This window comes from Podarcis muralis, chromosome 7 (assembly GCF_964188315.1).
Source record: "Podarcis muralis chromosome 7, rPodMur119.hap1.1, whole genome shotgun sequence".
Taxonomy (NCBI): domain Eukaryota; kingdom Metazoa; phylum Chordata; class Lepidosauria; order Squamata; family Lacertidae; genus Podarcis; species Podarcis muralis.
In genome coordinates this window covers 36,917,742-36,935,586 of record NC_135661.1, presented here as the reverse complement: position 1 = coordinate 36,935,586, position 17,845 = coordinate 36,917,742, and the positions used below count along the sequence as shown (strand labels likewise).

The 17,845-nt window shown below is 42.6% G+C and overlaps 1 protein-coding gene across 5 annotated transcripts in view; it reads left to right on the top strand.

Annotated features, from left to right (window-relative positions):
• Positions 1–4,409: 4,409 nt before the first annotated feature.
• CYLD (CYLD lysine 63 deubiquitinase) overlaps positions 4,410–17,845 on the top strand; it is a 33,867-nt gene continuing 20,431 nt past the window's right edge. The window contains exons 1-6 of one of the 5 annotated variants that reach the window (XM_028740147.2): positions 4,410–4,526; positions 10,098–10,781; positions 11,130–11,432; positions 12,675–12,780; positions 15,527–15,622; positions 17,400–17,516. In XM_028740147.2, coding sequence (XP_028595980.2) covers positions 10,308–10,781; positions 11,130–11,432; positions 12,675–12,780; positions 15,527–15,622; positions 17,400–17,516 — 1,096 coding nt within the window. In that variant the 5' untranslated portion in view covers positions 4,410–4,526; positions 10,098–10,307. Of the gene's footprint in view, positions 4,712–10,097; positions 10,782–11,129; positions 11,433–12,674; positions 12,781–15,526; positions 15,623–17,399; positions 17,517–17,845 lie in introns of all 5 variants that reach the window. The other 4 variants (XM_028740148.2, XM_028740151.2, XM_028740150.2 and 1 more) reach the window with 4 other exon arrangements.

Sequence of the window (17,845 nt, the reverse complement as noted above, 5' to 3'; positions counted from 1 at the left end):
TCTGCTACCATCTAGTGACAAAATGTTGTAAATGCAGCCGCTTTTTACCTACTGCTGCTGCCCTGTTATGCTTAAAATTCTACAAGGAAGGCTCAATCAGTATGTGGATCAAGAACTCCCAGAAGTGCAAGCTGGATTTAGAAGAGGCAGAGGAACCAGAGACCAAATTGCAAACATGCGCTGGATTATGGAGAAAGCTAGAGAGTTCCAGAAAGACATCTACTTCTGCTTCATTGACTATGCAAAAGCCTTTGGCTGTGTCGACCACAGCAAACTATGGCAAGTTCTTAAAGAAATGGGAGTGCCTGATCACCTCATCTGTCTCCTGAGAAATCTCTATGTGGGACAAGAAGCTACAGTTAGAACTGGATATGGAACAACTGATTGGTTCAAAATTGGGAAAGGAGTACGACAAGGCTGTATTTTGTCTCCCTGCTTATTTAACTTATATGCAGAATACATCATGTGAAAGGCTGGGCTGGATGAATCCCAAACTGGAATTAAGATTGCCGGAAGAAATATCAACAACCTCAGATATGCAGATGACACAACCTTGATGGCAGAAAGTGAGGAGGAATTAAAGAACCTTTTAATGAGGGTGAAAGAGGAGAGCGCAAAATATGGTCTGAAGCTCAACATCAAAAAAACGAAGATCATGGCCACTGGGCCCATCACCTCCTGGCAAATAGAAGGGGAAGAAATGGAGGCAGTGAGAGATTTTACTTTCTTGGGCTCCATGATCACTACAGATGGTGACAGCAGCCACAAAATTAAAAGACGCCTGCTTCTTGGGAGAAGGGCAATGACAGGCCTAGACAGCATCTTGAGAAGTAGAGACGTCACCTTGCCAACAAAGGTCCATATAGTTAAAGCTATGGTTTTCCCAGTAGTGATGTATGGAAGTGAGAGCTGGACCATAAAGAAGGCTGATCGCCGAAGAATTGATTCTTTTGAATTATGGTGCTGGAGAAGACTCTTGAGAGTCCCATGGACTGCAAGAAGATCAAACGCATCCATTCTTAAAGAAATCAGCCCTGAGTGCTCACTGGAAGGACAGATCGTGAAGCTGAGGCTCCAGTACTTTGGCCACCTCATGAGAAGAGAAGACTCCCTGGAGAAGACACTGATGCTGGGAAAGATGGAGGGCACAAGGAGAAGGGGGCGACAGAGGACGAGATGGTTGGATAGTGTTTCCGAGGTTACCAGCATGAGTTTGACCAAACTGCGGGAGGTAGTGGAGGACAGAGGTGCCTGGCGTGCTCTGGTCCATGGGGTCACGAAGAATCGGACACGACTAAACAACAACAAGCTGCCCTGTGACCCAGTACCGTACAGTACAGTGGTACCTCGGGTTAAGTACTTAATTCGTTCCGGAGGTCTGTTCTTAACGTGAAACTGTTCTTAACCTGAAGCACCACTTTAGCTAATGGGGCCTCCTGCTGCTGTCGCATTGCTTGCCAGAGCACGATTTCTGTTCTCATCCTGAAGCAAAGTTCTTAACCTGAGGTACTATTTCTGGGTTAGTGGAGTTTGTAACCTGAAGCGTTTGTAACCTGAAGCACATGTAACCCGAGGTACCACTGTATTGCAAAATTGCTTTCTCTGTTTACACGCTGCTGCCACCTGGTGGTACACCCTTTTTTTACCCACAGCTGCCATCTGGTGGCATAATAGTGCAAACTGCAGCCTCTTTCTACATGCTGCTGCCAGTTGGTGCTTGCTGGACAGGTTTCCCAAAAATGAGCAAGAATGTGGCCCATCAACCAGGGCTTCAAATAATGAGCAAAAATGTGACCCATGATTTTGTTTGTTTTTCAGCTCCTACCCAGGTGGGTCACATTTTCACTCATTTTTCAGAGTCCTCACCCATGAGTCATATTTTGGGATGAGTTTATTGCTGTTTTTATGTTTGATCTCAACACCTTTGCTCTTTCTATTTTTATTGTGTAAGTTGCTTTGAGACACCTAATAAATATTTATTTTTATTATTTGGGTTGGTTTTTTTAATTGTAGCAATGCAATTGCTATTAATCACTTCCTTGCTCTGCTCACATAACTGCAATGGAAGACCATGGAGAGCTACACACTTGACTCAGCAAGGATTTCTGCCTGAGAGCCAGTGAAGCACACTTCAATGGTCAAAAAGTGGTATATTTAACTGCTAGTGATTAAGTGTCCAAGCCTGGATTTAAAGTGTCCCACTAGGACCGTACTTATCAGTTAATAGGTAGGGGTTTCAAATCTACTCTGCTCTCACCTTGAAAATCAACATAGCTGTAGTTGACCTAAAAAAATATATAGGGTTGCCATACGTTTTGAATTTCCCATACATAGCCAGTATTCGACCCTCGTAAACGGCATCCGGGTGGAAAATCAGTGAATGTCCAGGAAAATCTGGATGTATGGCAGCCCATGCATGATGGAAGTTTTGAAAGACCATGACAGAAGATGAACAACGAAAAACTCAATAACTTTTGTGTCCAGATTTTTTGTGTACAGAATTGTACACAAATCATAAAACATGACATTGACAGAAAATGGATCATTGGGGTGGGGATAAAATTCTAAACACATTATTTTGCAATACATAATAATGAGATGATTACAGTAAACCACTTCAGTGGATTCCTCAATAAATCAACTCTGAAAGCACAAGATAATAAGAGTGAGCTAAAGAGTACTGCCTGCTTATTTACACCATATTGCAATGTCAGTTGTAGGAATTTCTCATCCATGTGTTGTTTCATCTGTATATTTAACGAAATCATACCATACAGTGTAAAAATGATATTGTTTTTTCTCTCCCCTTGCCACCTCCAGTTTTTGGGACAGCTTTTCCATTATGGCTGTTTGCCGGAACAGTGAACAATTCATTAATTGCAAGGTTTTCCAAGTTCTATCCCTATTCTAGCTGAAGTTAATAAATGTGCCTTACTTCTTAAACTCCATTGCTCTCTCTCCAGCTCAGTACTGTCAGCAGTGACTGGCAGTGGATCTCCTGGGTCAGGGGTCTGCAACCTGCGGCTCCGGAGCCGCATGTGGCTCTTTTACACCTTTGCCGCGGCTCCGGGGCGGATACTAGCGAGGGGAGGAGGCGCATTGTGCGCCCCGACACTCCCCACTGTGGCGGGCGCTGTACTTGCTGTGATGTTGCATGGGGGCGGTGCGTGTGTTAGTCACGCACCGTCCCGACGTCACCTTCCCGCCCGCTGTCAGATCGCAGCTCCGGAGATATATTTGTTTTAAATGTCGCAATGGTTTTGCGGCTCCCAGTTTGTTTTTTTCTTCAGAAATGGGTCCAAGTGGCTCTTTTTGTCTTAAAGGTTGCAGACCCCTGTCCTGGGTTTTAAGACACTGTTCTCTCTCAGACTCACCTAGCAATCTCAAGTATGGGACCTGGGATGCTCTGCATGCAAGGCAGATGCTCTGCCATTCAGCTACAGCCCTTTGCAGTGTGTCACATTGTCTAGGGTTGAGAGATGGGATGTGGGGAGGAAACCTGGGCATGCAGAGGCGTGACAAACCAATTTATTAGTTGTTGTTGTTTTTTTTTAAAAAAAAACTCTCAACATTAGGCTACTTGGCTCGTTCTTTTAAAGTACAGTGGTACCTCGGGTTAAGTACTTAATTTGTTCCGGAGGTCCGTACTTAACGTGAAACTGTTCTTAACCTGAAGCACCACTTTAGCTAATGGGGCCTCCTGCTGCCGCCGCGCCGCCGGAGCACAATTTCTGTTCTCATCCTGAAGCAAAGTTCTTATCTTGAAGCACTATTTCTGGGTTAGCAGAGTCTGTAACCTGAAGCGTATGTAACCCGAGGTACCACTGTACTGATGTTCAGATGTAAAGAGTTTTAAATGCAGTTTTTAAATTAAAAAGAACATCTGCAAACTTCTTTTTAAAATCAATCTCTCTGCTTTTTTTCTTCTTCTTTTAAAGTTTGGAACTGGAACAAATAAATAGCAATCCCTGCCTGTCTACCCTGCCTGTCCATCAAGAAACCAGCAGTAAGTCCAGCTGGAGAAACGGAACACACGGAACCCACCAGCCATCCCCTTTACGTACTGAAAGGCTTTCTATGCCTCCATACTGCAGCCAATCGCTAGCGGGGGCTAGGCCACATTTTATCCAATTAAAACCCACCCTCGGTCCCCACTCCCCACCCCCGCCGCTCTGACAACAACTAATAGCAAAGGGACGTAGGCGGGAGCACGGATGATTCAGCCAATTTAACCAGCGCATCTCTCCTTTTATAGGTGGTAGAGGTGCACCCGCCTTCTTTCCAAACAACCACTGAGCAGGCAGAAACCCGCCGGCTCAGCCAATCCGAGGGGGCTCTTTGGTTTTATTTATTTATTTTGCTGCGCCTGCAACCAAGCTTGGCCTTGGAAATTCCCTCCGTCGGCGGAGAACAGGGGCGGGGGTTGGCTTGGGCCAGGCAGCCAATAGGCAGGAAGAACCGGCGGCGAGCGGCCAGGAGGCGGGAGGGAGAGCTGGAATGGCAGCATCAGCGGTGGCAAGAGCAGGGTAGGGTGCGCGCCTTGAAGCCGCTGCCTGCGCCTCTGAGGGGACGAGGATGGGGAAGGCGAGGAGGTGGAGGAGGCGGAGGCGGCGGGTGAGGAGGAACCCCTGAGGCGGCGGCGGCGGCGGGGAGACGGGAGGGGCAGCGGCGGCGGCTGCGGCCTGAGCCGCGAGGGAGCAGCAGGAGGATGGTAATGCCGGCAGCGCTGCTGGGCCGGAGGCGGAGCAGTGGTTGGGGTGGCGGCGGCGGCGGCGGGGAGACGATTGCAGCCTCTTCTGGGGTGGGGCTCCGGCGGCGAGTAGCATTCGCGGAGAAGGAACGTAATGGAGCGCCCATTGCGGGTCCCGGGAGGGAGGGAGGGAGGGAATACCTGCGCTGCCTCCCCCTTCATATTTCCTTTCGCTTTCTGTATAATCCTTATTATTCTTAGTTACGGGCCAATGTTGGTCCTACTCAGCGTAGGCGCATTGGACGCGGCTGGCAGAGGGGCTCGCGGACTCCCTCTCTGGACCAGCCTCTGAGCTTGAATTTTAGCCAAGTGCAAATGTTTACCCGTGATGCTGTTGATGATGACCATAAAATTATTATTGGCTTAGTTAGATTGTCTTAATCCTACTTGGCCTAGCACTAGACCATAAATGGCCATGGTTGGCATAGCAGGTTCATTGATTTCAGGGAGTCTTCTTTGGAATAGAGAGTGGTTGGGTACATATACTGTACAGTACTGGCCATTATTATTATTATTATTATTTTGTTACCAGTATAAAATCATTATTGGATGTAGACCAGCCTAGTTTTACTCAGAAGGAGGCCCATTGAAGTAAGTGGCCATGACTGCCTTAAAGGGTAAAGAGACCCCTGACCATTAGGTCCAGTCGTGGCTGACTCTGGGGTTGAGGCACTCATCTCGCTTTATTGGCCGAGGGAGCCGGAGTACAGCTTCCGGGTCATGTGGCCAGCATGACTAAGCCGCTTCTGGCGAACCAGAGCAGCGCACGGAAACGCCGTTTACCTTCCCGCCAGAGCGGTACCTATTTATCTACTTGCAGTTTGAGGTGCTTTCGAACTGCTAGGTGGGCAGGAGCTGGGACCGAGCAATGGGAGCTTACCCCATCGCGGGGATTTGAACCGCCGACCTTCTGATCGGCAAGTCCTAGGCTCTGTGGTTTAACCCACAGCACCACCCGCGTCCCTATGACTGCCTTAGGTTTGTTAATTTCAGTGGGTCCATTCTGAGCTGGAATTGAATAGTTGGGTGTGGATATTATATATTACAATCAAATTAATATTACTTGTAGACAATCTTAGTCCTGTTCAGACTTGTCCCATTGAAGTAAGTGGACATGGTATAGGTTCATTAATGTCACTGAGTCTACTCTGAGCTAGAACTTAGTTGGATACAAATACTACCTCTCATCCTCACCATCATTTGTTATTGACAATCCTAGTCTTATTCAGAGCAGATCCATTGAAGTAAAATGGACATGGCTGACAAGTTTATTAATTTCAGTGGATCTGCTCTGAATAAGAACATAGTTGGATACAAATACTACTCATTATTATTAAGCAACTAATATTGGTTATAGACAATCCTTGTTCTACTCAGCCTAAACCCATGGAAGAAAATGACCACCAGTGGCATAAGAATTTAGTTGGATACCTCAGCTCCCACTTCCCTTCCATAGTGTTGAATTTTTAAAAATTGTACAGTACTGTATTTAGCATATTAGCTGGCCGCCATGTCAACAAAGGCCTCTGAGTGGTTCACACAGGCTTCAGGCAATGTACAATTATAGCATTAAAATGCTAAACTCAGTTTTAATTGGAGGCGTCTTCAGGGCAGGGACCTGCCCTCTTGCACTTTGTAAAGTGCCATGCACACTGATGTTGTTGCTTCATGATCATTGTAGTAGTAGTAGTATTGGCAACAAATATTTGTTTGTGTTCTTACTTGATTTTTATTTGGAGGAAGTAGTTTTGATTTTTATTTGGAGGAAGTAGTTTCTTATTTTTTCTTATGTTGTTTGGCAAATGTGTTTTTATTTTCATGTGCTTTTTGGGGGGAGTGGGTATTTTTCATCTGTCTTCTACAGTATTTAGTTATCTTACTTTGGTGATTCTTTTACATTTAATTCTGAAATCAACTGCCAAACAGCTTTTTCCATACAGCATGCATAGTTAACTTGTTCCAAGGGGGTAGCCAAGTTTGTGTGTGTTGCAGAAAGCCCACAAAATTGAGTCCTTTTCACTTCAAAAGTCTGACATACTTGTTGTGGCAGAAGCTTTTGTGGACTGGTCCAGATCCCTCTTTGTAAGATGTGTGAACTGTTTGCCTGATTTATTTATTTAGTTTGCTAGAAGGAACTCTCCATTCTATCATCACAACAACCCTGTGAGGTAGTTTAAGTCATGGCTGAGTGAGGATTTGAACCCTGGACTTCCAGGTTCTAGTCCAGCACTCCCTTGCAGGTATAGCCAATATGGTGCCTTTCAGATGTTGTTGGGCTCCCATCAGCCCCACCAGTCTGACTAAGGGTGAGGAATGTTGGGAGTTGCTGTCCATCATGTTGAGAGATGCAGACAGATGTTGCAAAGGAGCGTTTAACAATGTGCCCCAAAGGTCAAGAAATTCATTGGGTACAGAGAGTGTGTACCATTTCTACACAGAAATCAAACATGTACAATCACAGTAACCATTTCCCACAGAAATATCTGGCCGCAACATATTCATACCTTTGATGCTGTGTTATGGCCAGATTCTGGCATGTTGCACTATCACTGTGCTTCTGTTATGCTTTGCATAGAAGTACCACAGACAGTACAAATTTTGAATATTATAGCCTATGGGGCTGAGTGTTTCCATCCTCTCCGAAGGTGTGCGCCTATGTATATGTACATGCATGTTATACATTCACTGATAATGATACTTCATTGGATACACAAAGTGAGTTATGCTGCTATACCACAGTGGTGCCTTAGTGTTGCAGCTCGGGCTGGGGAGACCTGGGCTCTGATTTTGCCCTCAGCTGAAAAGCTGACCTTTAGACTGAGCATCTTTCATGCCAACCTATCTCACGGGATAAAATGGACAGGTGGCCATTCTTTGCTGCCTTGAGTTCTTTGGGGTGGGGAGAAAGAAAGGTTATAAATGTAGCTAAAAAAATAAATAGCAAAAGTGTATGCCACACAGTAATTTTTTAAGGAAATAAGAGTCTGAGGAATTATATCCCACAAGGTGTGGTGATGGCTTGCCTAAGTGGTTATTTTAAAAAATAAACAAAAATAGAATTAGGCATATTTATGGAGGAGGAGGGTAGATTTGTAACTGGCTGTTAGCTATAGTAGCTAAATAGAGCCTCCATGTTCAAAGGTTGTTTACCTCTGAATACCAATTGTGATACTAATAAATAAAATGAGGGAGGGCTATTGCCTTCATGCTCTTGTTTTCAAGTTGTCCTCTGGGTAATGTATGACGTAGCATAAGAGAACAACGAAACCACAGTACAATTAAACGTGATACCAAAAATAAACGGAATAAAAATCATAACATTGTAAAGCCTGTATAAACATCAAATTGCCAGCAAACAAAACAACCCCAGGTTATTAAAATGTAACTTTGCTGTGCACTCCCAAATGCCTGCTGAAATAAACTTTCATCAGTTTCATAAAACAAACATTAGGTCTGGCCTACTAAACTTATATAAGGTAGAAAAATCTATAGTGAAGGTGCATCTGCCAAAAAGCCTCATACATACCCCACCCCCACCCCCTGTCACTTGTGGATTTATTTATTTAAAAAAAACTCTTCTAACATACAAGACAAGGGCGATAAAGAGAGAGTCTACTGTACTCATTAAACCACTTCATCATCAATATGAGCTGCCCATATGTCCTAAATGCTCCGCAAACGAAGAGAGAGAGCAAGTCATAGTTCAGAGACAGAGCACACACTTTGCATTCAGAAGACCTGAGGTTCTTCACTTGGTGCAGCTGGGGAATGTTTCTGTTTTAAACACTGGATAGCTGTGGCCAGTCAGTTTACAACACTGATGGGGGGACTTTGGCCCTCCAGGTGTTACTGATCTACAACTCCCATCAGCACCAGTAAGCATGACCCTGCTCGCTAGGGATGATGAGAGTTGTCGTTCAGCAACATGGGGGGGCGGCACAGGTTCCCCATTTTTGTACAGACAATATTGGGTTAGATGGAACAGTGGTATAGAGCAGTTTCCCTGTTCAGAAAGAAACACGTAGTTGAGTAGTATTTCTGCTCTAGATCTTCTCTGTTTCTTGTGTCAAAAGATTAAGAACTGTCTTGCTGTATCAGACCATAATTAAGCACCCTCCTTCCAACAGCAGCCCCACCAGATTCTTCTGGGTCAATCAGAAGCGCAGTGATGACCCTTCCTCATCATTTGTTCTCATCCTGCAGCCTTCAGTGCAGCAACATTTAACCACCATGGCAAATAGGTGTTAATACGTTTGAGGGTTCATATGTAACAAATAACCAACTTTCCCTCATATAGCTTGCTTTAGGTGTGTACATAAAAAACAACCACCCAGGGACATTTGGGGGGGGGGAGCAAGTTGAAGGGCCAAATTTGACAGGTGGATGGAGCCACCCACTTGTCATTCACCAAACACCATAGTGAGAGCAGGTAATGCTGCCCTTTGAAACCCTGACTGTTAGGACTTCAAAGCAAAGCATGGGGTAATTGAAAGCACTTTTGCAAGCAGCCCCGCACAGCATGGGAAGAGTCGCACAGAAAAACTGAGCAGTTAAATAAGCGTGTATATTATTTATACGTGGTAGTGTTTGTTTAATGGTCTTGTAAGTTGGGGGTGGGGATTCAAACCTCCCTTGATTCTCATCTTAGAGGATCCTTTTACAGCCAGTTTAGCTGGAAGACACCTATAAAGAACAATCTCTAATAGTTAAGTATTTCGTCTCTGATTTATTTTGTTCTGTGCTTCTTTGGGAAACATGTCATACTAAGAACAACTTTTGACTCAATCTGAGGATGACTATTGAGTTCACTGCCACCTAGCTATTTCTGGAAATGGTTAATCCACTTGCTGCTTTCGTGAAACTGTATTGTGAATTTCTTTTGTGTGCAAAAAAAATTGAGCTGTACTTCTGTGAACTTGCATTGTAGCCCTCTGTGTGGTGATATATTTCTTGTTGTCTGTCTCTTTCCAAAACAATAAACAAATGAATCCTGTGTATTGGGTTCATTCTTCTTAAAAATGGGGAAACTATTCTAGTCTGCAGTAGCAAAGCAGAAACAGGTGTGCACTTGTTCAAGTTTTAAATAAGGATTATATAGACCAGATATCTCCAGTCACAATGAAGGCGAGGCTGCAAATATAGCATTAGGTCAGTTTTATTATGCAGATGAAATCTTCAGCATGACCTTTGTGGCTACCCAAGTATCTCTCTCTTGCCAGCTGGTTGCTGTCATAGATCTATAAAAACCTGTGTTGTTTCTTTTGAAAGTGGTTTGTTTTCTTTTGCTTTGTTCTTACTATGACATCCTTCAGCTGCCACTGATACTATCTTTTATTTTTGTGTCCAGGTCATCCGTTCTGGATTTAGCTCATTAGGACATGGATGAAGAATCATTAACTCACTATGGGAAATCGAACAGGGGCCTTTTAGTAGGAGCATCTAATTCCTTGGCAGTTATGTTGGCAACTTGGCTTTCTTGAACGTTTCTTCTTTGTACTCATACAAAGCTTGAACCATATTGAATCTAGGTTTGTGGAGTTTAAAAAAAAAAGGCAGCATGTCCTATTGGGAAGAGCGTATATTTTATTTGCTTCTCCAGGAATGCAGCATTGTAGACAAACAGACTCAAAAACTGTTGAAAGTACCCAAGGGAAGCATTGGCCAGTTTGTTCAAGACCGTTCTTCAGGAGGACACACCAGAAGCAACCCTTCGTCAAAAAGCAAAAAATTGCAGATAGGAATCAAGATTTTGGAGCAGCCCCATGTGGTCCTCTTCGTGGAAGAAAAAGAAGTTGTTGATATAGATGAGAAACGAGCAGAACTGCTGTTGGCAATTACCAATTGTGAGGAGAGATACAGTATATTTAAAAGTAAAGGTAGACTGAGCAAGGGTCTGCACATTGATGTCGGCTCACCGGTGAAAGTACAGCTGCGATTAGGTGATGAGAAATATCCTGGAGTTGTTCGCTTCAGAGGACCATTAATACAAGAAAGATCACTCTCTGGGATATTTTTTGGAGTGGAGCTTCTGGTAAGTTTTCTTCTTCTAAGCCTCTGTGCATTGGGTCAAACAGACACTGTGTGTTGCTGTAGAAACATTCTGAAAAGGTGCATAGTATGAGTCTATTTACTTAGTATATTTGTATCCTATTTCTCCTCTGAGGAGCAGAGGCCAAAGTATATTGATCCCCACACCATTTTATCCTCTCAACTAACTTGTCAGGTAGGTTGGGCTCAGAGTGTTGAGCAACCATCCTAAGATCTGGATGAACCTCACGACCAGGCATAGGTTTCAACCTCGGTCTCCCCGAAGACCAATATTTTAATTACTCCTATGACAGTTCTTAATGAGCTATGTTTTTTTCTCCTGCAAACCTAGGAAGAAGGCCGTGGTCAGGGTTTTACTGATGGACAGTACCAAGGCAAACAGCTATTCAGATGTGACGAGGACTGTGGTGTGTTTGTTGCACTAGACAAACTAGAGCTGATGGAAGATGATGACAATGAGCTGGAGAATGACTATGCAGCTCCAGTTGACTCAATGCAGGTAGAACTTCCTCCTTTGGAGCTCAACTCCAGGGTTTCTGTGAAGATAGGAAAGAATATAGAGTATGGGACAGTTATATTCTGTGATGTCTTACCAGGAAACGAGAGTTTAGGATACGTTGTTGGAGTGGACATGGTAAGAAATTAACCTGATTCTTAACTTTTTGCATGTGTGTTAAATAGAAGTACATGCAATAGTGGTGGGGAGAGATGGAATATTGGCAAGCTACTTATGGCTCTCGATTGCTATGTATAATTGCCACCCAGCAGCTTTTTTTTAGCATTGGGTAAAAATGTATTGAGTTAGGCTTGGGAACATCCACTTGCCTGATCGTGCATGGCAAGAAAGAATCTCCTCCAGGGGATCAGATGGTGCAGCTTTACTAAAGTTTTATTTCTCCCTTGCTGAGCCATAAATGATTGCCCATGTGTATCCACATTAGGCAGGCTAGTAAATTTATTGTATGCACTAGTAACTTATGTGGGCTTATTTACAGGGCCTTACTAAATCTTACCTGACACTAGCCAGGCAAAATACCCATTTTCTTGCTTCTAATGACCAGCCTGCTTTGCTAAATAATGTTCCAGGGTTGGCACTACTGATCTTTTATAGTTTTCCTCTGAAAATACAGCCACGTCAATTTTTGCCTGCAAGGAAAATGCGAGGCTCTGGCGTAATGTAATTCTGTATGTTGAGTGCAATTCTCAAGCACTACAGTAACATATGCTGATCCTCGTCTTTCTCCTACTTGTGTTTTGAAACCAGAAGACTTACTGAGGCTTGAAATAAAGAGAATGAAACTGAACTATTACACCCTTAGAATATTAGTAGGCATTCAACATGAAAAAAATTGCACCTTAATGTACTTGTTCACCCTTGCTCTTTAAGGAAGTAGGCAAGTCTTCCCAGTGCTGGAAGCTGCCTCTTAATGCCAGAGAGATGAAATATATCCTTCAGGCATGAAAGCCATTTATGTACCTGTTGCGAATGGCTTCAGTTGTGAAACTTCTGGCTTCAGTCGTGGAACTTCTGTGCTGCTGACAAACTTTGCTTGGCTTTTCTCCCACCACTTGGGAGGAGTGTTTTTTGCTTTTGTTTCAATGTTGCCATCATCAGTGTATTAGTGTCTGTGGCACATTTGTAACCAAACAACATTGCAGAATGCAATCTGTTTCTCTAAATGTGGAAGACGATATGACAACACTACAAGTGTGACACTTGAAATGTTGTTGCAGAGCAAGTGTTTGCATTTCTTGTGAAAGCTCGTGCTTCCTGTCTGGGCTGCATGTAGCCAAGAACTTTAATTGAGCCATGTAGATGGTTTCTTGAGTATCTTCACTTGGGCAACGTGTAATGGTGTTTTAAAACGATTTTTAGGATAATCCAATTGGAAATTGGGATGGAAGATACAATGGACAACAGCTCTGCAGTTTTGCAAGTGTTGAAAGCACACTTCTCTTGCATATCAATGATGTTATTCCAGGTACAATTTGTATATTTTGTCTATAAAAAAGAAAAGTGAGCAAACCCCAGTTCTTAGCACACATCCTTGCATCTAATCGTAGTTTTAATGTTGCTCAGGATTCAATCATTTTGCTTTAGTCTTAAACATATATGGGGGTGGGGGGGAACTCCATTAAACTATTGATTGGTTATATTATTGCTTTGCTGCCTTGTCTTGCTTTATTTCTGGATATGCTCCTGTGACTCCTACATGCTTCTGTATATGCATCTCCCTTCTTTCCCTCTCACTATGATGTGCCATAGTAACATAGTGCTGTATTTTGGTATTGGTGGTTCCTTGGCCCTTTCCTGGTGTTAGAATTTGAAGGTTGAAGGCTTATGGTCACTGCAATGTGGCACTGGGTTTTCTCATTTGATGAATTTTACTGCTGTATTGCAGTACAGTCATACCTCGGGTTACAGCCGCTTCAGGTTGCGTTTTTTCGGGTTATGGACTGAAACCCGGAAGTACCAGAATGGGTTACTTCCGGGTTTTAGCAGTCGCGCATGCGCAGAAGCGCTAAATCTCACTATGCGCAGAAGTGCCGAATTGCAGCCTGCTCACAGACGTGGGTTGTGAACGTGCATCCCGCACGGATCACGTTCGCAACCTGAGCATCCACTGTATTGTATGTGGTAGGGAAAAGGCAAAACCGTTCTTATTTGCCGCTAATAACTGAGTCTACATAATTATGTGTCTCCCAGTCAGTATTTTAAAGGCCATACATAGATAATGAAAAATAGCACATAAATGCCTTTCCGGGTGGTTCTGCATTTTTCATGCAGTAATATTTGCTTAATCAGAAGGGCACTGTGCACTGGATTGTTTTCTTACACTTTCTTCAAAGGAATATGTTCCAGCGATGCCCACATATGCTCCAACAAAAGAATTGGCACTTGTGAGTAGTGCTTGGAGCCACAGGCAATCTGTTCTTTCTTCCCTGTTATTAGAGTGCTGCATTTTCTGTTCAGAAGCTCTTGCTGCATGGTCACTTCTATGCTGCATATGGAGCTACAATATGGAAGCTTTTGCTGCTTGAGTTTTTGACTATGTGGCAGGGTTAACAAATGCCCTCCCCGAACAGGGAGCGATTTGGTGGTTTGTCCAGTCAGGATCTACTAAGTTGAACCACAGGGAGGAATAAGCATAATTCTAGTTTGTTGGACAGGCCTTGTTTTGACCCTTGCACTAAACAGAAAAAGTCATGGCTAGGCTGCTGGGGTGGCTAGAATTTTGTACAGCAGTCTTGTGAGATGATGGTGTCAGAAATCTAGAGGTTCACCAAGGAAAGGGGAATTGGAATTGGAATTTAAAAGGGAGGCCAGGCTGCTGTCCAAGGAGAGTTTCTTTCCTGCAGCAGGAAGTTGCAGGTGCAACTAATGCTGTTATATTTGAGCTAATACCGCTTTGAGTTAACTGAGGTGGATGGGTCACTGCAATGTATTACTCAAGTGATAGGATGCAGCAGGATCTGTGATGTACAGTACATGAACTTTAGAGAACATGAGAGCAAATATTAACCTGGAAACAACACACTCTTCAAAGTGGTTTTTCAAAAAATGAAATAGGACTCTTAATTGTAAGGAAGATGCTATAGACAGATTGCCATTTTAAGCATAATTGTCATATTGTACAAACTTGAGGCAGTGCTTTACTCCTGCTACATCTTTCTTAAAGAAACCCACTAGGACATTTTTTCTTGAAAGATCAGTCTTTTGAAAAGATGTTTTCTTCACTGTCTGGCTAGAGATGAGCTCCAGTGAAAGCAACTGAAGTGTTTTAATAGAGTTATTCCCCAGGGGCAACTTGGTTAAAATGCAATTGAACAGCTATATTCTGATTATGAAATATGAAGACACTTTTCATTTGAACTCTTTAGTGAATACATGGCATGGTTAAAAATCCTCAGATGTTATGCAGAGTAAATGGCAATCTTCTGTGGGTATGATAACCATACTATTTTGGTGAGGAGTCCAATTTAGCAAAAAGCACAATATTTTCTATTTGAATTACTGCTTTTTAATGCATGCCTAGCTTTCTTCTCCTCAATCTTTTTCTTATTGTTGCTGCTGCTGCTGTTCAATCACATCTCCAGCAAAAAGATTTTTTAAAAAAAAGTTTCAGTGATTGGGGGCTTTTTATCTTTTTTTAAGTTTGATAAGTATTTGCTTCTTCCAAACCACATATGAAGCAAATAAACTTACCATAACATGAAGCCAGTGATCACTTTGGAATTTTTCTTTGGCTGCATTATTTCTCAATACAGCATTTTACAAGGTTCACCATAATTGATTGGTGCAGTGTGGGAGGAAACATATTCTAAAACTTCTGTGAGAGCAAATCCAGCTTTTTTGCTTCAGTGTCAGTAAAACGGAGCTATGCCCTGAGATTTTGGAAGGAAAAAAAAAGGCTAGGCTAGATGTCCCATTGTGTTTTAAAAAGTATATATTAATAGCTATAGTCATCCTTATTTAACAGTTTTGTATGGGTCCCAAGGGAGGCTGCCTTCTATATTATGGTTTCTACTTATGTGAGTGTTCCTGCAACTGATTAGTTTTGTCCAAGTGACTATCTGAAAGAAATTCTGGATTTCACAAGTATTACTGTGACTTGCTTTATATCCTAAAGGTCTATTTTGTACTAAACTGATGCTTTAAAGCTAATGCTATCTATACTATGTACTGTGTGGTGGTGTAAGATGTCTTAACCTTCTACTCTATTTTAGAGGCTGTGTCTCAAGACAGGAGACCTCCCAAACTTGCCTTTACATCTAGAAGTGGCTGTGATAAAGGATTCAATCATAGTAAGCCAAAGTCTACAGGTACTTTTACTCAACTACTATTTAGCAAAGTGCCAGGTATTTCTACTGTCCTTGTACATGAGAATTGTGACATGCAGTCCCTTGGAGTTGTGGGTTCAGAGGCGGGTTTCCACAGAACTGATCCCACATGTTTTGTAGAACAGTGGCTCCCCAATAAGTGGAATGTGTAACAAGATACTACATTCGCTTGCATAGTTAGCATACAAAGGAGGTTAGATTGTACATCTTGTGAAACATTTCTGAGGATTTTCCTGTCTTGCACTTGTTTTGTAAAACTGGGGGAGGGATTTCTCTTCCCCCAGACTGAGTGCATGAATAGCCTACACATGGCTATGGAAGTAGAATTTTTTGCTTGGTTTCAGTCGGCTCTGACCACAGTGACATATTCCTTAGTTACATATTGTTTGTATTACTGTAACACGCTACCTGTGACAGCCTTTAAAGAGTGTTCAGAAATCAGCTGATTCAGAATGCTGCAGCTCATCAGCCTGTTGACCAGGGCTGGGTATAGGGAGCACGTAATTCCCATGCTACAACAATTTTGCTGGTTACTTGACTGTTTTCTGGTCACAATACACAGTGCTCATTGCTACATATAAAGCCCTACTTGACTTGGGGACCAGATACCTGAAAGACCGTATTTTCCTATTCAAGCATGCCTGGGGTTTTTTTTAGATCTTTGGTAGAGGTCCCTCTTCCTGTCTTGCCAACATCTTAAGCACGTCCGTTGGTAACTCAAGAGAGTGCTACCTTGGTGATTGCTTCTAGACTCTGGAATTCTTTGCCAAGGGAGGCCTGACTAGCCCTTCTCTGATGACCTTCTGCTGGGAAGCAAATACACTTTTATTCAGACATAACATTTAGCCTCATAAGTTGACTGTTATAGCCAAGGTAAAAGTTGCAGTTTGGGCAACTGGCTGTTGTGTGTGTTGGTTTTAAGGGATGTTTTTAAGCTTTGTATTTTTTTCTTGTTCAGCATCTTTTGATGGAAAGGTGAAATATTAATTTAACAAATAAAGATAATAAACGGATAAAGCACTTTGTTCCATTGCTCTGGAAAGCATTAGAAGTGGTTATTACTGCAATTTGCAGCATGTTAAAGGCTAACAAATGTATTATGGCAGGAACTTATGTGGGCTAGAGTCCATTTCATCAAATGTGTGAACCTTATTCTCACTTAGGAGGTATATGGAGGAATCAACAGAAGCTGATCCATTAAGAAATGTGTTTATCCCATTGCAGCAAAAAACGCACAAAACCTTGTAGCATCTTAAAGACAGCTGCTTCTCTAAGAGTAGAAAGGCCAAGTAATTCTAACCTAAAGTGGCCAGTTAAATCCTCCATGTATGTTCCTTTCGAAGTAAACATTCTGAAGTGAAAGCTCCATATTTTTGAATTGTTCCTGCAAGTAATAAAGGGAACAGAGTTCCACTGAATAGGAGATGGAGGAAGTTAAAGAGGTACAGTTAATTGTTTGCAACTTGAAAGGTTCTCTCTGTGTAGCTTGAAAATGCAAGCTGAGAACATTAACAAATATGAGTGCCGAGGGGGTTATACCTTTGTTGCAGAGATTGGACTAGATGATTGGCAGGTTTCTTTCTTAAAGTTGTACAAGTTAGACTCTGGTAATGACATTTTTACAGACCCTACTCTTAATAAGCTTAGCAGGAAGACTTGGTTTAAAGGACTGTAAGGCTTGTTTTTTTTCCATAATGCAGCGTTTTTTATGTTTTTTTTCCTCCCCTTTGTCTCCTTTATGACATGGTTTGTGTCTTAGGTGCACTCTCAGACCCTGGAAATAGAAACAGATCAGAAATTTTCTACACTTTAAATGGCTCTTCAGTAGATTCCCAACCACAGATGAAATCAAAAAACACATGGTGTATTGATGAAGGTAATGAGAGACTAGACATTAAGTTTGATCACAGGCGTAATAACAAATTATATGATGATTAAATATACTGCCTTCAGATTATTCTGGCCACATTTTGTGTGTACTCCCTAACAAAAGACATTTTAAAGGGCTTACTTCAGTTCAGATATGTATTATTATCCTGTGTAGTGGCCAGAATCCAAAGAGCTACTTAAACTCACATGAGGAGCTTGGTGCTAGCCCAGTGAATTCATTTCACTGTCTCATTTGCACAGCTGACCCCTATACAAACTGCTTTTGAAAATTGCCCTCTTTTTCTGAAGCAGTTTGCTATGGTTGGGGGCTCTGAG